Source organism: Heptranchias perlo, chromosome 1 (genome assembly GCF_035084215.1).
Source record: "Heptranchias perlo isolate sHepPer1 chromosome 1, sHepPer1.hap1, whole genome shotgun sequence".
NCBI classification, from domain to species: Eukaryota; Metazoa; Chordata; class Chondrichthyes; order Hexanchiformes; family Hexanchidae; genus Heptranchias; species Heptranchias perlo.
The window spans coordinates 103,068,916-103,093,877 of NC_090325.1; the positions used below are offsets into that span (position 1 = coordinate 103,068,916).

At 39.3% G+C, this 24,962-nt stretch overlaps 1 protein-coding gene across 4 annotated transcripts in view; it reads left to right on the plus strand.

Annotated features, from left to right (window-relative positions):
• The window catches only part of dhx15 (DEAH (Asp-Glu-Ala-His) box helicase 15), a 131,272-nt gene that overhangs the window by 99,746 nt on the left and 6,564 nt on the right, over nt 1-24,962 (plus strand). For all 4 annotated transcript variants that reach the window (XM_067989180.1, XM_067989188.1, XM_067989196.1 and 1 more), the window contains exons 8-13: nt 1,025-1,174; nt 2,161-2,269; nt 6,935-7,126; nt 8,454-8,576; nt 16,026-16,216; nt 21,110-21,279. In XM_067989180.1, coding sequence (XP_067845281.1) covers nt 1,025-1,174; nt 2,161-2,269; nt 6,935-7,126; nt 8,454-8,576; nt 16,026-16,216; nt 21,110-21,279 — 935 coding nt within the window. The remainder of the gene's footprint in view (nt 1-1,024; nt 1,175-2,160; nt 2,270-6,934; nt 7,127-8,453; nt 8,577-16,025; nt 16,217-21,109; nt 21,280-24,962) is intronic.

A 24,962-nucleotide genomic window follows, 5' to 3' on the forward strand; every position in this document is an offset into this window, starting at 1 on the left:
TTACGCTGACCCCAAGAAAATCACAACCTGGTTATGAGGTGGTTGGGATTTGCAGTATTGTTTCTATGTTCACTCTCTTTCTCCCCCCACCCCCCCCCCCCACCCCACCCTCCTCCAAAGGGCAGGTCAGGGTTACCCCATCCTTTTAGCAATAGACTATTATGGTTTTACTTTTTGGACTTTGCTCTTGCTATTATCACAGGATCTTACCCGCTTTGGACCTTGTTATTTAAAACAAAAGTGATATGATGTCCTATCCACCACCACCACCACCCCCCCTCCCAAGCTGCATACCCATCACTAAAAGGAAATACTCAGTCAGCAAGTGACAATTTAACCCACTTGAACTATAGAGAGCTTATAGCTTGAAATAAAAGTCAAATTAATGTCCTAAAGCTGACTATATGGTCATCTTCCTTTTTGAAACTCATGTGGCAGGCACACTGAGTTCCAGCAGTTTGCATCAGTACTTGTACCATTTAATGAATCTATCTCAATCATTTGAGCCAAAAGCCACTTAAAGCTAAAATTTGTTGTGCGTGTCCGGTTCCTTTTTAAATTTTTGTCCTCCAGAGCTTTTACTAGAACATAAGATAAGTGGGTTGGGGGGAGTATTGGAGATACTCAGTCTGAGAACAGAATAAACAAGTCAACACTATCTGAAAATGAGGACAGCTACAGAGTTATTTGCCAATGCACGTCTATTTCACTGTTGTACTGAATGATCTTCCTCACCCTGTTGTCATGTATTCTGTTTATGTTGCATGTTAAAGAACGGATACAATTTGAATATAGATTTTATACTTGAATAGGAGCTGAGTTGACCCTTGTATTACAGAGCAACACTAGCAAGCGGCATTAACCTACCCCCCCCCCCCCCATTCCAAATAGTGGTTTTGCCTCACTTGTGACTCCATGAAAGATGAAAATATTAGATTGTCCATTGAACTGATCGGCCTAGTAAGAAGTGAGTTTTATTGTTCAACAATGCAGCTTGTGTTAACTACCATTTTATGATTAACAGGTATATAACCCACGTATCAGAGTTGAATCGTTGTTGGTGACTGCTATCAGTAAGGCATCTGCACAGCAAAGAGCAGGTCGTGCTGGTCGTACTAGACCAGGAAAGTGCTTTAGACTTTACACTGAAAAGGCCTACAAAACTGAAATGCAGGTAAGTTTAATATCCTTTTACAATCATTACCTCCTTGTGACAGCGTATAGATTTAGAGAATTCTAAAGGTATTTGCCTGGGGCTGCCCAGTAGTTTTACTGGTAGATCGTTGGACCAGATTTGTTTCTCCATCTGAAGGGATATTCAAACTCTTAACTCTTTGACCTAGAAATGGATTATCCTGCCACCTTATAGCTACACCTGAGACAGCACCAGCTGACAATCCCCAGAGCGTAACTTCCGTATAGAGTAGTCAGCTTTATCGATTCCCACTTCTGATTATTTTACATTACGCTATGCTGGAAAGTGTATATGTACAGATGCTGGGTAAGGACAGGATAAAGTTGAGCTGTGATTTGTGCTTTCCCACTTCTATTCTAGGTTGAATGACCTGAGTATTTATTGTTTACCAACTGGTTGAGGTTCCAAAAAGCAGATGATGTCTGTGGATTCATCATCATTATTCTTTGAATTGATGTGTCCATCTCCTGAGTCCCTTTCATTTCCCTTTTCATGCTTGATTGCTTCCATGTGGGGAAAGATTTGCTGTTGGTTGTGTTCGGGGTTGGTGGTGCTTTTATATAATGTCGGCAAAGGAAAAATCGGGCAGGGTTATGACACCATGATGTCATTGTTGAGGGACATTGTCCTTCGTGGTGTTCCTATGACAACCCTGTTATACTCTTGTGAAGGCAGCCCTCTCAGGTAATCTATATTAATAATATCCTGAGCCGGTAATGGCTGTTATTTTCTACGCCAGATGCTGACATTCAATGCATTTGCAATGCCAAAGTTTTTAGTTAGTTGGTCTGCATAATATAGTTTAGTAGTTCTCTTGTATGCTCTCCTAAATTGAGGAGGAAGTAAGAAATGTGAAAAACGAATGTTTGTTCTGTTCTCAGATTGACTATGTAGATTATTAGCCATTTTCTGGCTTCTGTTCTGTTGGCATTTTTTTTAGTTGTGTGCTTTTTTAAAATTAACAGGACAATACGTATCCTGAAATTTTGAGGTCGAATCTGGGTTCTGTAGTTCTTCAGCTGAAGAAACTTGGCATTGATGACTTGGTACATTTTGACTTTATGGATCCACCAGGTGAGGAGTTGGCCAAACTTTTCAAGTATCCCCTACTCTACTCTTATTTTTCAGATATATTTAAAACAGTATTATCCTCCATCTATCTAATCATTAAGTTTAGATTCATTTTACAAATTTTGGAATTAACTAGTTGTATTCGTCTTGTTTTAGCTGTAAGATCACTATTATATCTATATAACATGTCATTGGAGCTCTTTGCAGAAACAAGGTTATCTCAGGTTTGTTCCAGGGATAGGGCTTGTATGCTTTACTTTCTGTCAGTTAGTCTGCTCTAAGCAACCACTGTAGATATTGTGAAAAGGTTACATTGACTATTTCTGGTCATTCTCTGTTGACTGAGAAAAGCTCTTGGAGGCCATGAAATTCCCCTCATAAGGAAGGATCTCCAGTTTTGGATCTGGCATCCAGCAGCAGACAGATTCCTCTTCAATAGTGCCATGGAATCACTTACTTCTACCTGAGCAGGGATTTGGGGCTTTGATTTAACGTCTCATCTGAAAGACCGTGCAAGATTCACTTAGTGCTGTACTGAAGTAACAGCCTAGTTAATGTGCTGAAGTCTTGGAGTGGGGCATGAGCCCACATCCTTTTAACTCAAAGCGAGAGTACCAGCATTGAGCCAAGCTGACATTTCAGGTTAACAGTGGCAGGAATACTTAGAAAGGAGAATTGAAGATTGATGGAGAAACAGTGGTGTTCATTTGGAAACTGGCAGTTTGGTTTATTTTTCAGTTTGACAAAACTTCAATGTAACATCCTTGGCCAGTGAAATTTTCCAACCCTGATGTAATAATAGCATATTTTATGTGCAGAGCAAAATGTTTCCAAAAATGTGTGTGTCCTCTGAAAACTAAAAAGGGGGGTAGGGGGAAGGGGTCAGGTGAGGGGAAATTTAGAAATCTACTGAGGAAAGTCAAGGCAACAGAGCAGTGTAATGATTTGGATAAAGATGAGCAGAGTGTGGCAGGAAGGGACTGAGAGTTTACCAATAATAGTGCATCAGCAAATAATGTCAAAGCAGGAAAAAATGGTGAAAAGTCAAAATTAAAGGCTCTTTATCTGAATGCATGGAGCATTCGTAACAGGATAGATGAATTAGTTGCATAAGTAGAGATACATGGGTTTGATCTAATAGCCATTACAGAGATATGGTTGCAAAGTGACCAAGGTTGGGAACTAAATATTCCAGAGTACATGACATTTAGAAAAGGCAGGCAGAATGGAAAGGGAGGGGTTGTCGCCCAAATAATTAAGGATGACATAAGGACAGTGGTGAGAAAGGATCTTGGCTCGGAAGATCAGGAAGTAGAATCAGCATGGGTGGAAATAAGAAATAACAAGGGGCAGAAAACACTGATGGGAGTAGTTTACAGGCCTCCTAATAGTAGCTATACTGTTGGACAGAGTAGTAGTCATGAAATAATAGGAGCTTGTAACAAAGGTAATGCAATAATCGTGGGGAACTTTAATCTTCATATAGACTGGGCAAATCAAATTGGTAAAGGTAGTTTGGAGGACGAGTTCATGGAATGTATTTGAGACGGTTTCATACAATCATAGGTTACAGCACGGAAAGAGGCCGTTCGGCCCATTGAGTCTGCGCCGGCTCAATGCAAGAGCAATCCAGCTAGTCCCACTCCCCTGCCCTTTCCCCATAACCCTGCAGATTTTTTCCCTTTCAAGTACTTATCCAGTTCCCTTTTCAAGGCCATGATTGAATCTGCCTCTACCACCCCCTCGGGCAGTGCATTCCAGATTCTAACCACTCTGTTTTTCCTCATGTCACCTTTGGTTCTCCTAGAGCAATACATCATGGAACCAACCAGGCAACTGGATATTTTAGATCTTGTATTATGTAATGCGACAAGGTTAATTAGTAATCTCTCAGTAAAAGATCCTCTGGGGAAGAGTGATCATAATATGATAGAATGTCATATTGAGTTTGAGACTGACTCCTTTCTAAGTATTCCTGCCACTGTTAACCTGAAATGTCAGAAACTAGAGTCTTAAACTTAAAGCCGATTACATAGGTATGAGGGGCGAGTTGGCTAAGGTAGATTGGAAAACCAAATTAAAGGGTATGACGGTTGAAAAGCAATGGCAAACATTTAAAGAAATATTTCAATACTCTCAACAAATATACATTCCATTGAGAAATAAAAACTCCACGGGAAAAGTGATCCACCCGTGGCTAAATAAGGAAGTTAAGGATAGTATTAAATTAAAAGAAGAGGCCTATAATGTTGCCAAAAAGAGTAGTAAGCTTGAGGATTGGGAGAGTTGTAGAAACCAGCAAAGGACGACCAAAAAATTGATATAAAGAGAGAAAGTAGAATATGAAAGTAAACTGGCAAGAAATATAAAAATGGATTGTAAGAGCTTCTACAAGTATGTAAAAAGGAAGAGAGTAGCAAAAATTAATGTTGATCCCTTAGAGGCTGAGACAGGAGAAATTATAATGGGAAATCAGGAAATGGCAGATGCGTTAAACAAATATTTGGTATTTGTCTTCACAGCAGAAGACACAAAAAGCATACCAGAAATAGTGGGGAACCAAGGGTCTAATGAGAGTGAGGAACTTAAAGTAATTAATATCAGTAGAGAAAAAGTACTTGAGAAACTAATGGGACCAAAAGCTGATAAATCCCCAGGACCTGATGGCCTACATCCGAGGGTTCTAAAAGAGGTGGCTGCGGAGATAGTGGATGCATTGGCTTTGATCGTCCAAAATTCCCTAGATTCTAGAACAGTCCCAGCAAATTGGAAGGTAGCAAATGTGACCCTGCTATTCAAGAAGGGAGGGAGGGAGAAAACAGAACTATAGGCTATTTAGCCTGACGTCAGTCATCGGGAAAATGCTGGAATCCATTATTAAGGAAGTGGTAACAGGGTACTTTGCCTAATCATATTGTGATTTTCTGAGTCAACACGGTTTTATGAAAGGGAAATGGTTTTTGACAAACCTGTTAGAGTTTTTTGAGGATGTAACTAGCAGGGTAGATAAAGGGGAACCAGTGGATGTAATATATTTGGATTTTCAAAAGGTATTCGATAAGGTGCCACATAAAAGGTTGTTACACAAGATAAGAGCTCATGGGGCATGGATAGAGAATTGGTTAACAGACAGAAAACAGAGAGTAGGGATAAACGGGTCATTTTCAGGTTGGCAGGCTGTAACTAGTGGGGTGCCGCAAGGATCAGTGCTTGGGCCTCAGCTATTTAGAATCTATATCAATGACTTAGATAAAGGGACCAAGTGTAATGTATCCAAGTTTGCTGACAATACAAAGCTAGGTAGGAAAGTAAGCTGTGAGGAGGACACAAAGGGTCTGCAAAGGGATGTAGACAGATTTCGTGAGTGAGCAAGAAGGTGGCAGATGGAGTATAATGCGGGGAAGTGTGAGGTTATTCACTTTTTTAAATGGTGAGAATATTTTTTAAATGGTGAGAAACTATTAAATGTTGGTGTTGAGAGAGACTTGTGTGTCCTTGTACAAGAAACACAAAAAGTTAGCATGCAGGCACAGCAAGCAATTAGGAAAGCAAATTAAATGTTGGCCTTTATTGCAAGGGGATTGAAGTACAAGAGTAAGGAAGTCTTACTATTGTACAGGGCTTTGGTGAGACCTCACCCTGGAGTACTGTGTATAGTTTTGGTCTCCTTATCTAAGGAAGGATATACTTGTCTTAGAGGCGGTGCAGCGAAGGTTCACTAGATTAATTCCTAGGATGAGAGGGTTGTCCTGTGAGGCGAGGTTGAGTAGAATGGGCCTCTACTCTTGAGTTTAGAAGAATGAGAGGTGATCTAATTGAAACATATAAGATTATGAGGGGGCTTAACAGGGTAGATGCTTAGAAGTTGTTTCCCATGGCTGGGGGCATTGTCACAGGATATGGGGTCGGCCATTTAAGACTGAGATGAGGAGGCATTTCTTCACGTAGAGGGTTGTGAATCTTTGGAATTCTGTACCCCGGAGGACTCTAGATGCTGGGTCATTGAATATATTCAAGACTGAGATCGATAGATTTTTGGACTCTAGGGGAATCAAGGGATATGGGTATCAGGCAGGAAAGTGGAGTTGAGGTCGACGTTCAGCCATGATCTGATTGAATGGCAGAGCTGGCTTGAGGGGCCATGTGGCCTACTCCTGCTCCTATTTCTTATGTTCTTATGAAATTGAACCTGCTGCCTAGCCAAGAAAACTGCAATGATTGATGGTGTATATTGCACTTTTACCTGCTGGCAGAGAGTATTCGTGGTGAAGTATCAGCTCCCTAATCGTTTTTTACATGTTTCATTTTTTTTTTCTTTGCAGTGCCATTTAATCCTTGATGTGTTTATTTGCTCTTAAGGTTTTGAAAATAAAAAAAAAATGTCAAGCCACAGCAACCAATTGCTGCACGGATATTATTTACTTCAGGTCAGTTATACTGCAAGGCTTGTGTCAGCATGAATAGTTTTAGGTTCAGATTGACACAAACCATATGGTGTAATTTATGGTGTCAAGTTGCCCAATTGAATTTAGGAGAGAGATGAGACTACGTTAAGAGGTGCTTGTGGAAATATTTACATAAACAAAGGAAACTAAATAGTACATCTGTTTAGTTGTTTTATTTCATCAACTGTTTTACCTTTTAATAATTGTATGTATTACTTTCCAGCTCCCGAGACACTGATGAGGGCCTTGGAGCTTTTGAATTATCTGGCTGCACTGAATGATGATGGAGATCTAACGGAACTTGGGTCCATGATGGCAGAATTCCCATTAGATCCACAGTTGGCCAAGATGGTTATTGCCAGCTGTGAACACAACTGTTCAAATGAGATTCTCTCCATCACTGCAATGTTGTCAGGTAATAGCAGGGATGAAATTGTCAAAACATGACTTGCAGTTAGACAAAGCAGATTATTAAAGAGGATACGTTGTAGAGTTGTCTATTCCAAGAATATACTTTGGATGCCCATTAAAACCAGTACAATAATTTTGTATTTGAATGGTCTATGCTAAGTACTGATGAAGTTTTGAAATGTTTTTTATTGAACTGAAGAATATACAAGCACAAGCAATTAATTCTGATTACAATTTTCCAGGTTTGATGCTTAATTTCATGGTTTTTTTTGAACCATTTTTAACATTTTATTCTGGCCATAAATCACTTTTGTTCAAGCAGATGTCTAGCAGGGGAGGGGAGGAAGCTTAATGAAGGAAAGGTGTTGATGAATATTGAGATTGCTCAGCATAGTTAGGTTTAATATTCTGTGCACAAAAAAGTAATTTTCTTCCAAGTCTTCGAATTTCAATAGTAGAGAAGCAATTTTACAATCATATTCCCCAAGGATCCAGATAGAGAAAATATTTTGAAATTCATAATTGGCTAAGAGATAATGAAGGCTTATTTTAAATCTTGAGATTAACGTATTTGTGTAATTGAGCTACAAAAAGTAATATGGTTTGGTAATTTGTGGTTATTTTGGGGTATCTCTTTGGTGGAGATGGACAACACTACTTCCATGTTCATTATGACTTGAACATTGGTCACTTGTTTATTTAGGTAACTTGTGGTTTTGTATTACGTTAATAATACTGATTCCTGTATAATGCTTATACAAAACCATTAATGGGCTGATTTAAGTTTTTGTAAGTAATGTTTAGCAAGACAGCAGACTTGAACTCTGTGTCAGTACAGTGCTATAGATTAAATCAGATTCAGAGCAGCTGGGCAGGGCAGAATTTCACCCTTGCTTCCTTTTGTTCTTCCTGGGTTTTTAACCTATATGCAAGGGTGAGATTCAAGTCATCTGTTGACAGCATCATGCACTTCAAATACTAAATGTTTTGCAGTTACATATCACATTTTCAGTAGGTTAGGAAAATGCTTGCAGAAGGCATTCAGTTAATACTTTATAATAGTTCTGTATTGCCCTATGCACCGCCTTTTTCACTAAAATTTGGTAATTGTGTAGCTTCTGAAACACTCTTGTCTTGCAGATGTGAGTAGGTGTTGATGTTTGGTACCAAGCCAAGGTAGTAGACAGTCCAAGATGCAGTTGGTGACCATGTCCCATCATGCCCTGCCCAATGCTCTCTGAACTGACCTAGCTAGGCCTTGTTCCTGTGTCTGTGAATGAGTGACTCATCCATATGGGCGTCTGTGTTGGGCCCATACCAACATTGTTTAGTCCCACAGTGTTTTGTTCGCCCAACGGAAGCTAAGAAAGCAGCTGACGAAGCCAAGATGCGGTTCGCACATATAGATGGAGATCACCTGACCCTGCTCAACGTTTACCATGCATTCAAGCAGAGTAAGTAAATTGTCACATTTATTTTCACTCCCAGAAATACTAAGTATTTACCAAGTAGAAGATCTTCATTTTGTTAATTCACAAAACTTTGTACAGCAAGCTGCTGAATATTGAGCTTCAGCATACACATCTGTGAATTGTTCACCAAGGAATTACTGTGCAGCTGCCTTCTGTGTACATTTTGTTATTATTTAAAGAGGACTTCATGTGAAGATCACTGTTTACATTCATAAAACTGAATGCTGGACCAAATTTATGTTGAGTTTTTTGTTTAAAATTGCTTATCTTACAGAACTGCTACTGTCAATACAGTATTTACCTATCAACTTAATAGACTGTACCCTCTTAAGATTTGCTTGTAAACATCTTTTGTGACTTCCTCTTGATGCATTTTATGCTGTTGAAGGACATTTGCAGTGGACTTAGGAGCAATACATTTTGTGTATCTAGCTAACAAATTTTGAGGTAATGGTGGTTGATTTGCCCGAAACACAATAATGCAGTGGTGCCACCGTTTAAGAATTCACAACAATTTTAGTAGCAAAACATCTAAACGTGTGCACCGAATGCCAACATTTGTTTTCATTATCTGCATGGAGGAATTTCACGCAGGGGAGAGATCCACTTGTATACAATTTAGTATAAATTCCAAAATCAATAAATTCTCATAATTTATATCTGTTTCACCTTTAAACTCTGAGAGGAGAGGAGAGTAACTCTAGAGCATTGCCAGATGAGTCTCTATTTCCCAATTGCAATTATACTCTTATTTCAGATATATGTTATCAGTTTTCTTTCTGTACATAACCTTAGAATTCTCATTAAAGAGCCAGAAAGGAAGAAGTAGCTGAATAGCTGTACTTCCTGCATTCTAATAGTAACGGGAATAGCGCCTGAAGCTATAACTAGGGCATTCATAATGGGGTGAAAGAGGGTTTTTTTTTAAGCTTGTGTTCTGTGCAAGGATAGTCTAAGCTGTGTTTGCACTGCAGCTACTGGTTTGAAACCAATAGTTGAAGTTCAGGCTCCAGCTGGACAGAACTCCATTTGCACCGTTTGGCTCTTTCCTGCTTGGAACTTTAACTGTCCTATATAGGTGCATACGCCTGGATACATTTACTCACGAAGCTCTTCTTCCAACAATAAGAAACATAAGTGTTTAGAGAGCAGGAGGGGAGAATTCATGTTCTCTAACCATTTAAACTGAGATACGATAAACTTAATAATTGCGCAGGAAATTCAACAGGCACACTGAAAACTTTTTTTTGTAAACCATATTTCATACCTGCCACAACAGTCAACTCTTCAGGGGTAATTCCACGGTTGGGCACTCCTTCATGGAGCAGCATTTGCGGGGCGCCATAGCTAGAAAATCATGGACCCATAGTACCCAATTTTCGGTGCATTAATTTAAATGGATGGAAAATTGGGTGTTGCGTCTTGTGATTTTCCCCAGGCAAAGTTCTCTGTGACCGCTATTCCGTGTGGGAATGCCCAACTGTGGAATCACCTTTTTAATTAAGAGGCTCAATTCAAATTGCCTGTTAACTCAACAACAACATGCACTTATGTAGCACCTTTAACGTAGGACATCACCCAAGATGCTTCACAGAGACGCAAATCAGACAGAATTGGACACCAAGCCAAAGAAGGAGACATTAGGAGGGGTGGTTAAAGAGGTGGGTTTTAAACAAGGGGAGAGATGTGGAGGGGTTTAGGGAGGGAATTCCAGAGCGTGTAATGTTGGACAAGTGGTCCTACAGCACAGAAGCAGCATAGGGGCCAAAAGAAGTGGTGGATATATAGAGCTGGGTGGCATCAGCATACAAGTAGAAGCTAAACCCATGTCTTCGGATGATGTAGCCAAGGAGCGGCATGTAGATGAGGAAGAGGAGGGAGCCAAGGATCAATTCTTTGGAGACTCCAGAGGTACTGGGGTGGGAACAGAATGCATTGCTGGAGATGCTGTGGCTATGACTGGATAGATAAAACTGGAACAAAGCAAGGGTATTCAAATTGAAATTGTGCAAAAACCTGTTTTATTTAAATTGCTTAATTTGAATTCTGGATCATCTGAATTTTTTTCTTTGAATTAACAGTAGACTATTTTAAAGAGGTAGCTACTCCTCCTCTTGCTATTTCTTGCCAAACTTTAGAATCCCAAATGATCAGTTAGAAAGTATATCTCATTGCATGGAAGCCTATTTCCCCAATGAAATTCCCAAATGTTGCTTCTAATTTTGATTTAGCACAGTAACTGGAGAAATCACCCACTTGCTTTGGATCAGATTCACAATATACAATTCTCATTGTCCAGATTGTCACATACTTTTGATAAAAATTTCAAAAGGATTACAGGGCATATTGTTTTTTGAAGTCCTCTCAGTGGCTTCAGAAAACTGAACTCTGCAACTTGAAATAAAAATGATTAATATGCATTGGATCGGTCAGCATCTGAAAGAGAAAGATGGGTTAACGTTTTACCCTACCAGGTAGATTACACCCGAAATATTAGCAAATCTTTCCCCTTTTAGATGTCAGTCTACCTGCTGTGTATTTCCAGTATTTTTATTTTTATTGTGTAGGCATATCATTTTGTTAATTTCCTTTGGGGCCAGATTGCTGTCAAGAATTTTAAATTGACTGCTGTATTCATTTATAGTTGTTTGAGTGACTAGTTGGTTTACTTATATAAACACTAATGTCGCATTGTGAAACATTACAAATAACTAAATGGAGAAGCAAATTTCCTTTTTGCAAACAAAACATTTGGGTACCAACTTGGCCCAATGGCAGCGCTCTCACCTGAGTTAGACGGTCGTGGGATCAAGCCTCACTCTGGAGACGTGCACATAATCTAGGCTGATGTTTCAGTACATTACAGAGGGTGCGCTGCATGTTGGAGGTGCTGTCTCTCAGATGAAATGTCAAACCGAAGTCCCATCTGCCCTCAAGTGGACGGAAAAGATCCCATATCACTAATCAATTTAAGAGCTGGGGAGTTCTGGTGCCCTGGCCAATATTCATCCCTCAACCAACACCACCAAAAACAGATTACCTGGTCACTTATCTCATTGCTGTTTGTGGGACCTTGCCATGCACAGATTGGCTACCATGTTTGCTTACAGAATAACAGTAAATTAGTTGGCTGTGAAGTATTTTGGGATGTCCTGAGAACGTGAACACTATGTTCATTCTTTAGAAAAGTAATCCTATATTTTCTGTTTCAACAAAATCCAGTATGTACTCTTGGTCCTATTTCATAAATAGTATTGCAACTGAAATTTTGATTTGACGTAACTCTTAATTTGTTGTCCATCACTTCATTTTTTAAGCATAAGCTCCATGTAACTTAAGTACAAAGAATTTTTTAAAAAAACGTTTTGCTTCAAAGAAATGTTCGAATTGGTCTATGGCCATGGTCATAACTTTTTTTTAAAACAATCGCCAATACATTTAGGTTCTCTGTTTATTTGACCCACATATTTGATATATGTCATGGTGATTTCTGAAATTTTTATCAGTAAAATTGTATTATCACTCATCAAGCTCCCTCGATGAAATGCTTCAATTTGCAATACTTTAACACATTCAATAACTTAAATTTTTATACTATACATTAAAAAACCTCTTTTGTGAGTCAGCTTCTGAACATTTTAAATCAAGAAAGTGATTAACCGTTGTTAGGATAAAAAGATATAAGCTGCAGTTAGTCATCACTAAATGATCAGCATGGGATACATTCCAGACCATGTTGAAAAGCCATGATGTGGAGATGCCGGTGATGGACTGGGGTGGACAAATGTAAGGAATCTTACAACACCAGGTTATAGTCCAACAGTTTTATTTGAAAATCACAAGCTTTCGGAGGCTTTCTCCTTTGTCGAAGGAGAAAGCCTCCGAAAGCTTGTGATTTTCAAATAAAACTGTTGGACTATAACCTGGTGTTGTAAGATTCCTTACATTTGTTGAAAAGCAAACTCGAGTAAATTGCACCATTGATGGTGCAGTACATAAATTGTTTTACTCAAAGCTCTCAAAACTCCTTTTGAACTTGTGCTGTGTGGACAACGTAACATGAAAAACAAGAGTCTAGCCTGGATCAATAGGCTCTGAGGAAACCAGCTGCTGAGCAAGCAGCTGAAAAGTATTCTGATGTTGTAGATAGATGGTGCTGCTCGTGTTCTCCTACCCCTGAGACCCAGGACCTGCCAGTTTGTTTCTCCCGGGTTTAATGCTTGCTTAGACCTTTACCTCGCCAAAAGTTTGGGGCCAATTCTTCAGTTTCTACAGAATGTTGAGCATTTGATTTTTCCAGTCCATCTAGGATTTTTGTGCTTCTTTCAGCTTTTCCAGGAGCTTACAGTGGGTAATTTTCAGGAAAAATGTACAAAAGAAAAAAAAGCTAAGCTCTTTAGGTCTTGTGGTAATCTCAGCATCCAATCCTTTGCTTCCTAAGGGGTGATTATAGGGAGAAAATAAGGCAGATAAAACAAACGGGAGCATTAATATAAAAGGGAGTACAGTACAAATTGAAATGTTATACTCAGCGGTGCCCGTGCACACGTGTCTGTCTACCCTGGGCCTTGATCATACGGTATACCCTTTAGCACTGTCCCTGGCATTACACAACCTGCATCAAAAACAAACCTAGCAGTGCAGCCAGGGAATTGCTATCACCAAAGCTTTTAAATACTATGGAAAAATTCACACTCGTTGCAGACAATTGTCACATACATTGCTTATCATTTAATCAAGTTACTGCCAACTTTTCACATGCTGTAAGAAAGTGCTGCACCGCAATTCCTGCAATGTTCAGAACAAAATAGATGAGCTTAGTAAGCCTAAGAATCCAACAACGCCAGTCTGTTGGGTGTGCAATGTATGAAGAATATACATTGGTACCATTTCACAGCTGGGGAGTTGGTTATTTCATTGGAACCTTGGAGGCATTTTGTTTTTCAAAGAATGTTATTAGATCAATGGTAGATATATTGATTATAAGTAATGCAAATTAAGCAAAAACGATCTCTTGGGAAGCAACGGGTTGCTTGTTGATACCATATAACCTAAACACCCATGAATGGAGCTTATAACACAAAATGGAAATATGTTGTACAATGGTGCTTTATCAAGTTGATTATTTCTGTCTCATGACTTCCTACACATTCTGGGCTATTCAACATGCGATCGATATTAGTTTAGACCCCAGTCTGACATTGTGTGCAGCGTTTGCTTGCATTTCATGGCACATTAGAGTTTGAATTGTTCAGGGATCATCTGTTCTGCTTAACGCAAAGTATTTGGAAATTGTACTGTCAGGCCTTTATGGGTTCCTCATTGAGACATTTAATTTCTCTCAAGTTTATGTTGCAGACAAGTGTAAAATATGCACATGGGAAGAAAAAAAACAAGCAACACATACTCCATGAGTGGTGTTGAAATAGTCAAGGATGAAACTGAGACAGATCTAGGAATCTTATTAGGCGTAATACTCACTATATTCAACCCATGACTATCTTCTCGGCCAACTAGGGATGGGCAATAAACACAGCCTTGCCAGTGACGCCCACATCCTGAGAATAAATTTTAAAAAGGTTGGGGGGGAGAATTTATTGGGGCCTTTTAGCTCCCCTGATGGCTTAGCAGATAAACGTGCTGCTCTATGGTACAGCTGAGTATCTCAATCAGGGGGTTCTGTGCTGAGTTAGTTGACCTCAATTGGGGTGACGTGGATCCCTACAATCAAACTGTCTACTAGCTACGCCAGGGTTCCAGCTTCTGTTCACTGACTCCTGCTGGATTGTATGTTGGGAGTGTGTGAGTGGAACGGGACATTGGGCAAGGACAAGATTGGCTTGGCACATAGCCTTTCTAGGCTTACACATGAAGAATGGCTGATGCCAGCACATGTAGAACAGTATGTCAGCATAAATCGGCATTGTCCAGAGAAGGCGGAGTGGCTGGGGTTGGGGGAATTATCAGAATGTTTTGTTTCATAGACAGAAAATTCAGATTCTTTGTTGTCTTGCCTTCCTTGCAGCCGGAGTTTCCTTTTAACAATTTTCCTGCAGCCTCCATGTTTTTGGGATCTTCAGTTGATTCCCAGATAAATGACTGCTTTTGTGCTTGTGACCTTTCCCCTTAAAGTGATTAGTTCCAACAATTTGTGATTTTAGCATTCATTACAATCCCCCCTAGTGTTGTTGTAGAGAAATGAGTGTAATCATTAATTTGTGAGCCAGTCCAGCCATTTAATCTACTCGTGCTATTGCTAATTTGGACATCGGTGGGTTTTTTCTAATTGAACAGTGTCGAAAAGACCCAAGTCCAAATTGGGAAGTCTATCATGATCAGAATGATAGATTGGTACATTACTGCTGATTTATCACTGGAACATTTTAGTGAAGATAGTCTACTAATAATTGTCATTTGTTCTACTAAAAAGTTGAATTATCCAATAATTCAAATTAAACAAAATAAATAACCCAGCAAAATGGGAATTATGTGCAAAAAAAATTAAATTATCAAATAATTAGGATTAAGTGACTTGGAATTCAGAGCTCTATTACATCCCTTCATTGAATTTACTAAAGTTTGCTAAAAGGTAGAATGTCAATATCAAATTTTTCTCCAGTTTTGATTCTGAATCTAATATGGGACTATTTTAAAATGGATTTAAGTCAGAACGGACTCCTAATTTTAGAATCTTGAATCAATGGCACACCCTAGTAGACTGTTTTGATTTGTGAACTTCACAGCACACTACCTGCTTTTTCTGCAGCTTTTTTTCATTAGAAACTGCCCACCTTAACTCACTTTTTTTACAACAATTTGGGCTGCTGGAGGAAGTGTGATCTATCTTGTCAAATTAAATGTGGCAGTCAGATTGTTTCTTCCCCCCCCCCCCCCCCCCCCCCGCTTTCCGACTCACTACATTTTCAAAGACCTGGGACTAGTGCAAAATGTTAAATTTGACAATTGCTGGGTGGTTGTTGTGGCTAATTGTAGTTAGACGACCTAATTTTTAATTGCATTTTTCTTATAAACTGTCAGATGTGTGTATGTGTAGTTTTACAATTTAATGTCATGGTTTGATCATTAGATCATGCATCATTCTGACTGAGTGGATGGGTGATCTGCCTTTGGTAATTATACCTTTGTGAAAGCTGACATTAAAAAGAGCTTGAAGACAATTAGACTGAGTTCCTATGATTCTCCCCTGTGCCTATGGCAAAGCACTTGGCTTCCATTTGGCACTTTCTCACAACAAAATGAATTGTCTTTAGGCCTCTGATTTCAGTAGGGTTCTTCCAAATTCATGACCTTGATGGGGACATCTCATAAAAAGGGTTGTTTTATGCTGCAATAGCTTTTTAATTACTTTATAAAGCTAGAATTTAATTGCAATTTTTTAAATTAATTATGATGCACTATTTTTATTTTTAGATCATGAGTCGGTTCAGTGGTGCTATGACAACTTTATTAACTACAGATCCTTGATGTCTGCTGACAATGTACGTCAACAGCTGTCACGAATCATGGACAGATTCAACCTGCCTCGGAGGAGTACAGAATTCACAAGTCGAGACTATTACATAAACATTAGAAAGGCACTGGTTTCTGGCTACTTTATGCAGGTATGATGAAAATTCTTGCTGTTCATGATCATGAAATGTACAACAATTCAACATTTGGATTCTCATTCATTTCAAGCTTTACATTTCTGCTGGCTGTAAAGTAAAGCAGTGTGCTACATCTGCCAATTGCGTATGTGTTTGCACAGTGTGGTGGAAACAAACTTAACAGGAAAAGTTTTTTTTTATAAACAAAAAAGTGAAAGAAAGCACTTCAAAAGGAGATTGCGACGAAAAGAGAAAAAGCAGGAAGACTGAAATAAGAGAATGAGAACGATTGGCAAAGTGGCTGGAAGTGAAGTGGGATTCAAAGATGAAGCAGAAACAAAATGAGCTCATAATGGAATGAAATTTAGATCAAGGAAAAAAAAATTGTAGAAGTTGAATAAAAAGTGATCAGAGTGGGGAGCCTCAGACTCTATTGAATAGTCAGACTAGGGAGTTCAAAATGTAATGTGACAATTGCCTGTTGGAGCGTGCTTGTTTCGTTGCTGGGTGAAAAGTTCAGCATCAACTGCAACAGCCTGCCTGTGCCCATCATACTGGAGGGCGACAGTCTCCTTTGGAGCCTTTTATTAGCAGGAGTTGTTACCTTCAGAAAACAGATGAGGATGAACATGCAGAAACCAAGAAAACTGGGGGGCGAAATCAGCAAAATAAAATACATTTTTGTAGCCAACTTAAGTCCTTCGTTAGATATTGGATAGGAACATAGAAACAGGAGTAGGCTATTCAGCCCCACAAGTCTGTTCCGCCATTTGGCTAGATCATGGCTGATCTATACTTGCAATTCCATTGGATGGGTATGTTTATACTTTTACAAATCAGACCTACAATTGTAACGATTTGTACAACATTCCCTGTTATTTCTAAATTTTAAATTTGTCTAGCAGCTGAGTGATTTAAATGGTGAAATTGAAAATGTGAACGGGCTTGTATTTCACAAACAGAAAACCGATTATGGGTTTTAATAATCTGAACTGAGAGTGAAGCTTACGCTGTTCATGTAGCTATGAGAATCCATAAGATTGGTCTGCAGTCTGAAATGTGCTTCCAATCTTTTTTGTAGGTTTTTCTTCCCTTTTTCCTCATTACAGGTTTATTTGAAACTTGTCTTTCTGGTATTGAGTTTTGTAATTGATCTTTATATCATGTAATAGCGATAGGAGAGATTTCCTAACAAAACAATACGGGCTTTTTGCATTACTGAAAAATAATGTGTTCTATTTTCACAAGGGGTATTTATTACTGTACAGTACTAATTTCAAATATGCTGATCATTGCATAAAACATTGCGGCTAGTTTCCTACTCAAATCTGAGAAAAGCCACAGGCTACTTAACCCTTGTATTTAAAATTCTCATTTTGCTTATTGTTGCTATTGACCTTTTTATCAGATTGAAGGCTTAACAGTCCTTTTAAGATAGGTGATTTTTAACACTGCTTTCTAGCTACTGTTTTTTGTAATTGTTTCAAGGAAATATAGTAAAAATATCTAAATTATGTATTGCTGTCAAGGTGGTTGTGTATATTTTTTTAGTTGCACTGTGAAAACGGTCTTGTAGTATAATTATAGACTATTCTATCTCCTGTGGCATTGCACACAGTAAGTCAGAGAATATGGTCTCTTACCTGTCATTCTGTTTGTTGCTGTTCATCTGTTTCTCCTGTTCTGCTTCTGTCTTTCTTTCTCATCTCTGGTTCTGTTTTTCCCCTTTCCCCACCACACCATCCATCACCTCCCACCCAAAAGGAAAGGAGCTATCAAATGCTGCATGCAGAATTTAGAGTGGGGGTTTCAGTGAAAATGTGGCCCTCAGCAGCTCCACCCCCCACCACCACCAAATCATTCAGATTTGATCTAATTGCATCCCCTACCCCTACCTCTTGAATGACCCAATCAACCCCTGCATCCACCCCTCCCTCACTTCACTGTGACTCACCTTGTCCTTAACCTTCCATTCACTTTCCCCCACTCCTACTCATTCCCCCACTCCTACTCGTCTCTTCCCCCCCCCCCCCCCCCCCCCCTCCCCGCAAAGGTTGAGTGCCCTCCCTTCCTATATGTTTCCCTGTGAGGCTTTGTTTATTTTCAAAATTCAACTTGATTTCTAAAAAAAAAAATTAGAATGATTTTATCTTCTTTCTGTCTTGCATGCGTGTTGGAAATTAGAATTTCTGTCTCACTAGTGTGAGTGATCCTTTAACAGTGCCATCTACAGGGGTAACAGGCACTGTAGGTACATGAGTCCCATGTACCAAATTTAATATATAATATAGATATTTCTCAAGTTGGATTGTGCCTAGGAAACATTTTGGGTATATGTTGCACCATGATGTGGTGGTGATGAGTTAAGAATTCTGTCCAATGTCAGCACCCATTGGCATAAATGTAATCCTTCCTATTGGGTATCGGTGCTAATAGCAACTTTAAAAAAAAAATTATTACATGTAGCAACATTGGAGTTTGTCTCTTCCTTGGTTTTCACATCTAAGAAGAATTACTGCTTTTAGCAACAGTTGTAGTTTTTCTTTTCCTCGTTGGGACTTTAATTGTGACTTGAAAATAAACAAAATCATCCTTGATGCTGGCAGGAATGGATTGTGGACAGTTGTAAATGGTAATGGTCCTGCTTATCAAAACCATAACCACAGCGATTCTAATCGCTTCTGTGTACTGTAGGTTTCAACACTTTTTTCAGAATGGCATTAAAAGCAATTGGTTTGAAACCTACAGTGGGAGGTGAAAGAGTTATCAGTTAACTGATCAGAAGTTTGTGTGTAACAGTACTGTGGTTCTCTGTATAGTATCTAAGAACTTGTTGAGTGATTTGAGCAGATTAAAAGAGGACTGATATAATCAGACAGGTAGTTACTGTATCTGAAGATAAAATTTGCTTCACCTCAAATATAATCAAAAAAAGAAGTTATTTGACCTTCAACATAAATGGAAACTGTCTACCTTGAACAGGATGATTGTATTGTTAAAGATGCCGTTTGTACATCAGTCATTCTAAGTACATATCTCAGTGTGTTCTAGGTGTGCTGAAATACATATGAAAGGCCTATGGTAGAATGAGTGATGGAAACAAATTGAGTAGTGGATGGCATCAAATTTAAAAATCTGCTATCAGAATCAAAATGCCTGGAAATAGATGTAGGCTATTATACAATGGTATTGCTCTTGCTCTTCAGAGGAAAGGTAGATATTGATATTTTAATGGGACGCTGGGGCTTTGCAATGAACTAATGAGTTAATGGCAGCGCCAGAAATGCAATGAATAGTATGTGGAAATCTTGGCAGATAAGTAGAAAACAGTTTTTGTGAAATTATTGAATTAGTGCAACAAGAAGTGCGTACTTCACTCTTCAGTAAATTATAAAATATTTCTGGTCTTGTATGAGGTCATAAGATTTTCTGAAATGTCTGTAGTTGTTTATATGACTTGGTGAGATTTAACTGTCGTCAATTTAAACATGACACAGGTAACGGCAATAGTAAAGATTTCCATAATATAGTAAAACAATAGATGGTCTTCACACCACACTTCAGTGCTTCAAAAAAATAAAAAGCAAGACTTAGTGGTGTTTATTTGCTATAAGTACTTTTTCTTTGAATGTCTAAGACAGTTCCCTTGTTTATACCATTAGCGACGTGTAGTGACATATGCAGTGCCACAAATGCGATTACAATTCTCCTGCAAGTTGCTTTTATTTCAAGCACTAAACAAATTTGCTTTTTGACATTGTCATATTTACATTCATTCTCTACTTTGGAAGCATTAGTACTTATCCCAGAGAACATTGCCATGGTATTTTAAACTACCTGTATGGTACTACCTATATGGCAATATAAACTAGAGGGCACAACTCTAAAAGGGGTACAGGAACAGAGAGAACTGGGGGTATATGTGCACAAATCGGTGAAGGTGGCAGGGCAGGTTGAGAAAGCGGTTAAAAAAGCATACGGGATCCTGGGCTTTATAAATGGAGGCATAGAGTACAAAAGTATGGAAGTCATGAACCTTTATAAAACACTGGAGTATTGTGTCCAGTTCTGGGCATCGCACTTCAGGAAAGATGTGAAGGCCTTACAGAGGGTGCAGAAGAGAATGATTCCAGGGATGAAGGACTTTAGCTACGTGGATAGACTGGAGAAGCTGGGGTTGATCTCCTTGGAACAGACACAGTTGAGAGGAGATTTGCTGGAGGTATTCAAAATCATGAAGGGTCTAGACGGAGGAGATAGAGAGAAACTGTTCCCATTGATGGAAGGGTCAAGAACCAGAGGACATAGATTTACGGTGATTGGTAAAAGAACCAAAGGTGACATGAGGAAAAACTTTTTTATATAGCAAGTGGTTAGAATCTGGAATGCACTGCCCGAGGGGGTGGAGGAGACTGATTCAATCATGGCCTTTGTCAAAAGGGAACTGGATAAGTACTTGAAGGGAAATATTTTGCAGGGCTGCGGGGATAGGGCAGGGGAGTGGAGCCAGCAAGGACTCGATGGGCCGAATGGCCTCCTTCTGTGCTGTAACCTTTCTATGATTCTATTTTTGAAAGGATATTGGTACATGTTTGAACCATGAATGTTCTGAAGGAGATGTTCTTTTCCTGGTAAACCTGAAGGAAAATTAGATAAATCTATGTGACTGAATACCAAGAAAACAACGTGAATAGTAGACTTTTCCCTTTTTGACTGCAGGTTTAATTGATATCTTGAAATTTACAAGATTCTCAACGCCCTGAAATAAGATAACACTCAAAGCAATAGTAGATTTTTTTGTTCCTTTTCCCCATCTCTTTCAACCCCTGCCTGCACTCTCCCCATACTTCTACCAGAATGTGTTGTGTGATAACTAATGGGTACTTTTTGTCTATCTTTTCTTTTTAGGTGGCTCATTTGGAACGCACAGGCCACTATTTGACGGTGAAAGATAACCAGGTTGTGCAGCTGCATCCTTCTACTGTCCTGGACCACAAACCTGAGTGGGTGCTCTACAATGAATTTGTACTTACCACTAAAAACTACATCCGCACCTGTACAGACATCAAGCCTGAATGGTAATGTGCTGAGACAGATTTTGTTGTATTTTTCTGTATTTGCCACAAGTTGCATATAGCCTCATTAGTTAAATCTTAATTTTGAGGATCCAGTCTTGAATCGTGAAATTGAACTCGCAGAATCAATTAAAATAGTTCAAACCAGATTTGAACATAATTATTTAATAATTGTTGACCCCCACCTTTAATTCTGTAGTTTCTCCTAAACTTATATATAAAAAAAAATCTGCAGCAGGCTTTTACTGTGGCAAAAACTAAGGTTTAAATGATCATTATTCAAGACTCGTTGATTTGGTCGTGTTGCTGCACGTTTCCTGCAAAATCCTTACATTTGCCAAAACGTTGAGTCGATGGGAAAATAGAATAGCTGCTTGGTGGCTAAAATCATACAGCTGAAGCATAGTTCATGTGTTATATAATGCTCAGAGAGCATTGATTATTGTTCCTGAAGCATTCTTATAATGGTCATTAAAACTATCTATTTGTGATACTTAGTCACTACCAAATACCTATAAGCAGGCTGTAGGCATCGTGATAAATCACATTTAAATGATTTAGAATGTGTAATAGCATTTGTATGTTCAATTTACGTGGAACTGTAGTGGTGACTGAGTATTGACTTTGATGTTTCTGCTCAACTTAAATGAGATTGCGGGGATCAGAAAATGTAAGTTGTATATGGTGGTCTAGTTTTTTCTGCATGCATAGACTGTTCTACAGCCTTTCTTGGTTGAGAAAACCAGGCATTTATAAATAAAATCCGTATCATCAATCTGTTTGAAAATGCATTGGTAAAAGCCCAACTTTGGACTTTTTATGAATGCATTGCTATGTGAACCTAATATAATTCCCCAAGACAAGTTTTATGTAGCGAATACTGTTTAGTCAGCAGTAATATCCAGACTCCTGTTTCATGAGCACAGAAACCATCATCCTGAGCCCTGAATGTGCTGAGAGTTAATTACCATGGACTTATTGTACTTGAGGTAGAAATCACTCGGGTAGAAATGACTTCAAAGCAGTAAGGTGGGGGCCGGGGGGGGTGCAGGTGGATATGATGGTAACCTAAAGATAAGAAAAAGAAGGGATAAGAGCAATGGTCAGAGTAAAAAAAAAAGTGATAAAGATAACATAAATACTCTGAACAGAAAAGGTTATAGAAAGTAATAATAAAGCAGGAGTGATGAAAGGTAAGAACTTATTAACTGGCCTGAATAGCAATGTACACAGTGTTAGCAACAAAAAGTGAGAGAAAAACACTATCCAGGCATATGGTCAGGGTGGAGACAATTACACAAATAAGAGTTCTGTACAAGAATGCACGTAGCACAAGAAATAAAACAAATGAGTTAGAAGCACAAATTTAGCTTAAGCTGGGCATGACTGGGAGCTAAATATTTCAGGCTCTTGGATCTTTTGAAAGGACAGGGAAATTGGGAAAGGAGGAGTTGCAGTATTGATAAAAGACACAATTGCAGCAATGGAAAGAAAGGATTTCAGTAAGGATGATCAGGCAGTGGCAACACTATAGGTAGAACTAAGTAACAGTGAAGGATGCAAGACTCTGGCGCGAATTATCTACAGACCTGACAATAGTGACGTAGTTGGAGGGGGTGGGGGTGCATAAATGCAGAGATCGGGAAAGCATGTAACAGAAACAATGTAGTTATAATGGGAGATTTAAATTTTCACATAGACTGGGAGAAGCAAAATAGCTCAAGTAGTGAAGATGACAAATGTCTAGAATGCATTCAGGACAGTTTTCTGGAACAATATGTTTTAGAACTGACATGGGAACAGACCATGCAAGATTTAGTGATGAGTAACAAACCAGAATTAGTTAACAGAATCTTGTGAATAGTGACCATAATATAATTGAATTTGATATCAGGTTTGCGAGGGAGAAGAGTGAGTCACAAACCAAGATTTTAAATTTTAAGTTAGGCAAACTTCGAAGCGATGAGAAACAAATTGACCACAGTAAACTCTGCTAAATTGTTACTGGGTAAACCTACAAACAGTGGAAGGTATTCAAAGAAGTATTTGGTACGATGCAAAACTAGTACATATCCCTGATAATAGGCAAAAGCTCAATTTGTGTAGTTTTTTTTATTCGTTCATGGGATGTGGACGTCACTGGCAAGGCCAGCATTTATTGCCCATTCCTAATTGCCCTTGAGAAGGTGGTGGTGAGCCGCCTTCTTGAACCGCTGCAGTCCGTGTGGTGAAGGTTCTCCCACAATGCTGTTAGGTAGGGAGTTCTAGGATTTTTGACCCAGCGACGATGAAGGAACGGCGATATGTTTCCAAGTTGGGATGGTGTGTGACTTGGAGGGGAACTTGCAGGTGGTGGTGTTTCCATGTGCCTGCTGCCCTCCTCCTAGGTGGTAGAGGTCGCGGGTTTGGGAGGTGCTGTTGAAGAAGCCTTGACGAATTGCTGCAGTGCATCCTGTAGATGGTACACACTGCAGTCACAGGGTGCGTCGGTGGTGAAGGGACTGAATTTTAGGGTAATGGATGGGGTGTCAATCAAGCGGGCTGCTTTGTCCTGGATGGTGTCGAGCTTCTTGAGTGTTGTTGGACATACACTCATCCAGGCAAGTGGAGAGTATTCCATCATACTCCTGACTTGTGCCTTGTAGATGTGGGAAGGCTTTGGGGAGTCAGAAGGTGAGTTACTCGCTGCAGAATACCCAGCCTCTGACCTGCTCTTGTAGCCACGGTATTTATGTCCGGTTAAGTTTCTGGTCAATGGTGACCTCGAAGATGTTGATGGTGGGGGATTGAGCGATGGTAATGCCTTGAATGTCATGGGGAGGTGGTTAAACTCTTGTTGGAGATGGTCATTGCCTGGCACCTGTCTGGTGCGAATGTTACTTGCCTCGTATGAGCCCAAGCCTAGATGTTGTCCAGGTCTTGCTGCATGCAGGCACGGACTGCTTCATTATCTGAGGGGTTTCGAATGGAACTGAACACTGTGCAATCGTCAGCGAACATCCCCATTTCTGACCTTATGAAGGTCATTGTTGAAGCAGCTGATGATGATTGGGCCTAGGACACCTAGTTAAGCAATCATAGTCAACAAATAAGGTAAGAGACAGCATCAAGCTAAAAGAAAAGGCTTACACAAATGCAAGAAAAAGTGGAAATTTGGCAGACTGGGTGAGCTACAAAAAGCAACAATGGGATACAAAGAAATTAATGAGGTACAAAAAATAAGTCAAGGGGAGGAATTTGGTGGATTTATATTAAGTTAAAACACTGATAATGGAGAAAATAATGGGACTTAAGATAGACACGTTTCCAGGGCTGATGGTTTCCACCCCAGGGTATTAAACAAGTGAGGAAATTGCAGATGCGTTAGTCATAATTTTACAAAGCTCTCTAGATTCTGGAATTTTACGTTTTGGATTGGAAAATTGCAAACGTCACTCCATTATTTAAGAAGGATGGCGGGGGAGGGAAGATGCCAGGAAATTACAGACATGTTAGTTTCAGCTGTGGGGAAGTTACTGGAATCTATCATCATAAACAGAGTGACTGAGCATTTAGACAAGTGTTGTTCCCCAAGATTCTGAACTGAGGCTCAGCTTTTCATTAGATATATCAATGACTTGGATGAAGGATAGACAGTTGTATAACCAAGTTTGTAGATGACACTGTTAGGAGACACAGTTGTGTAG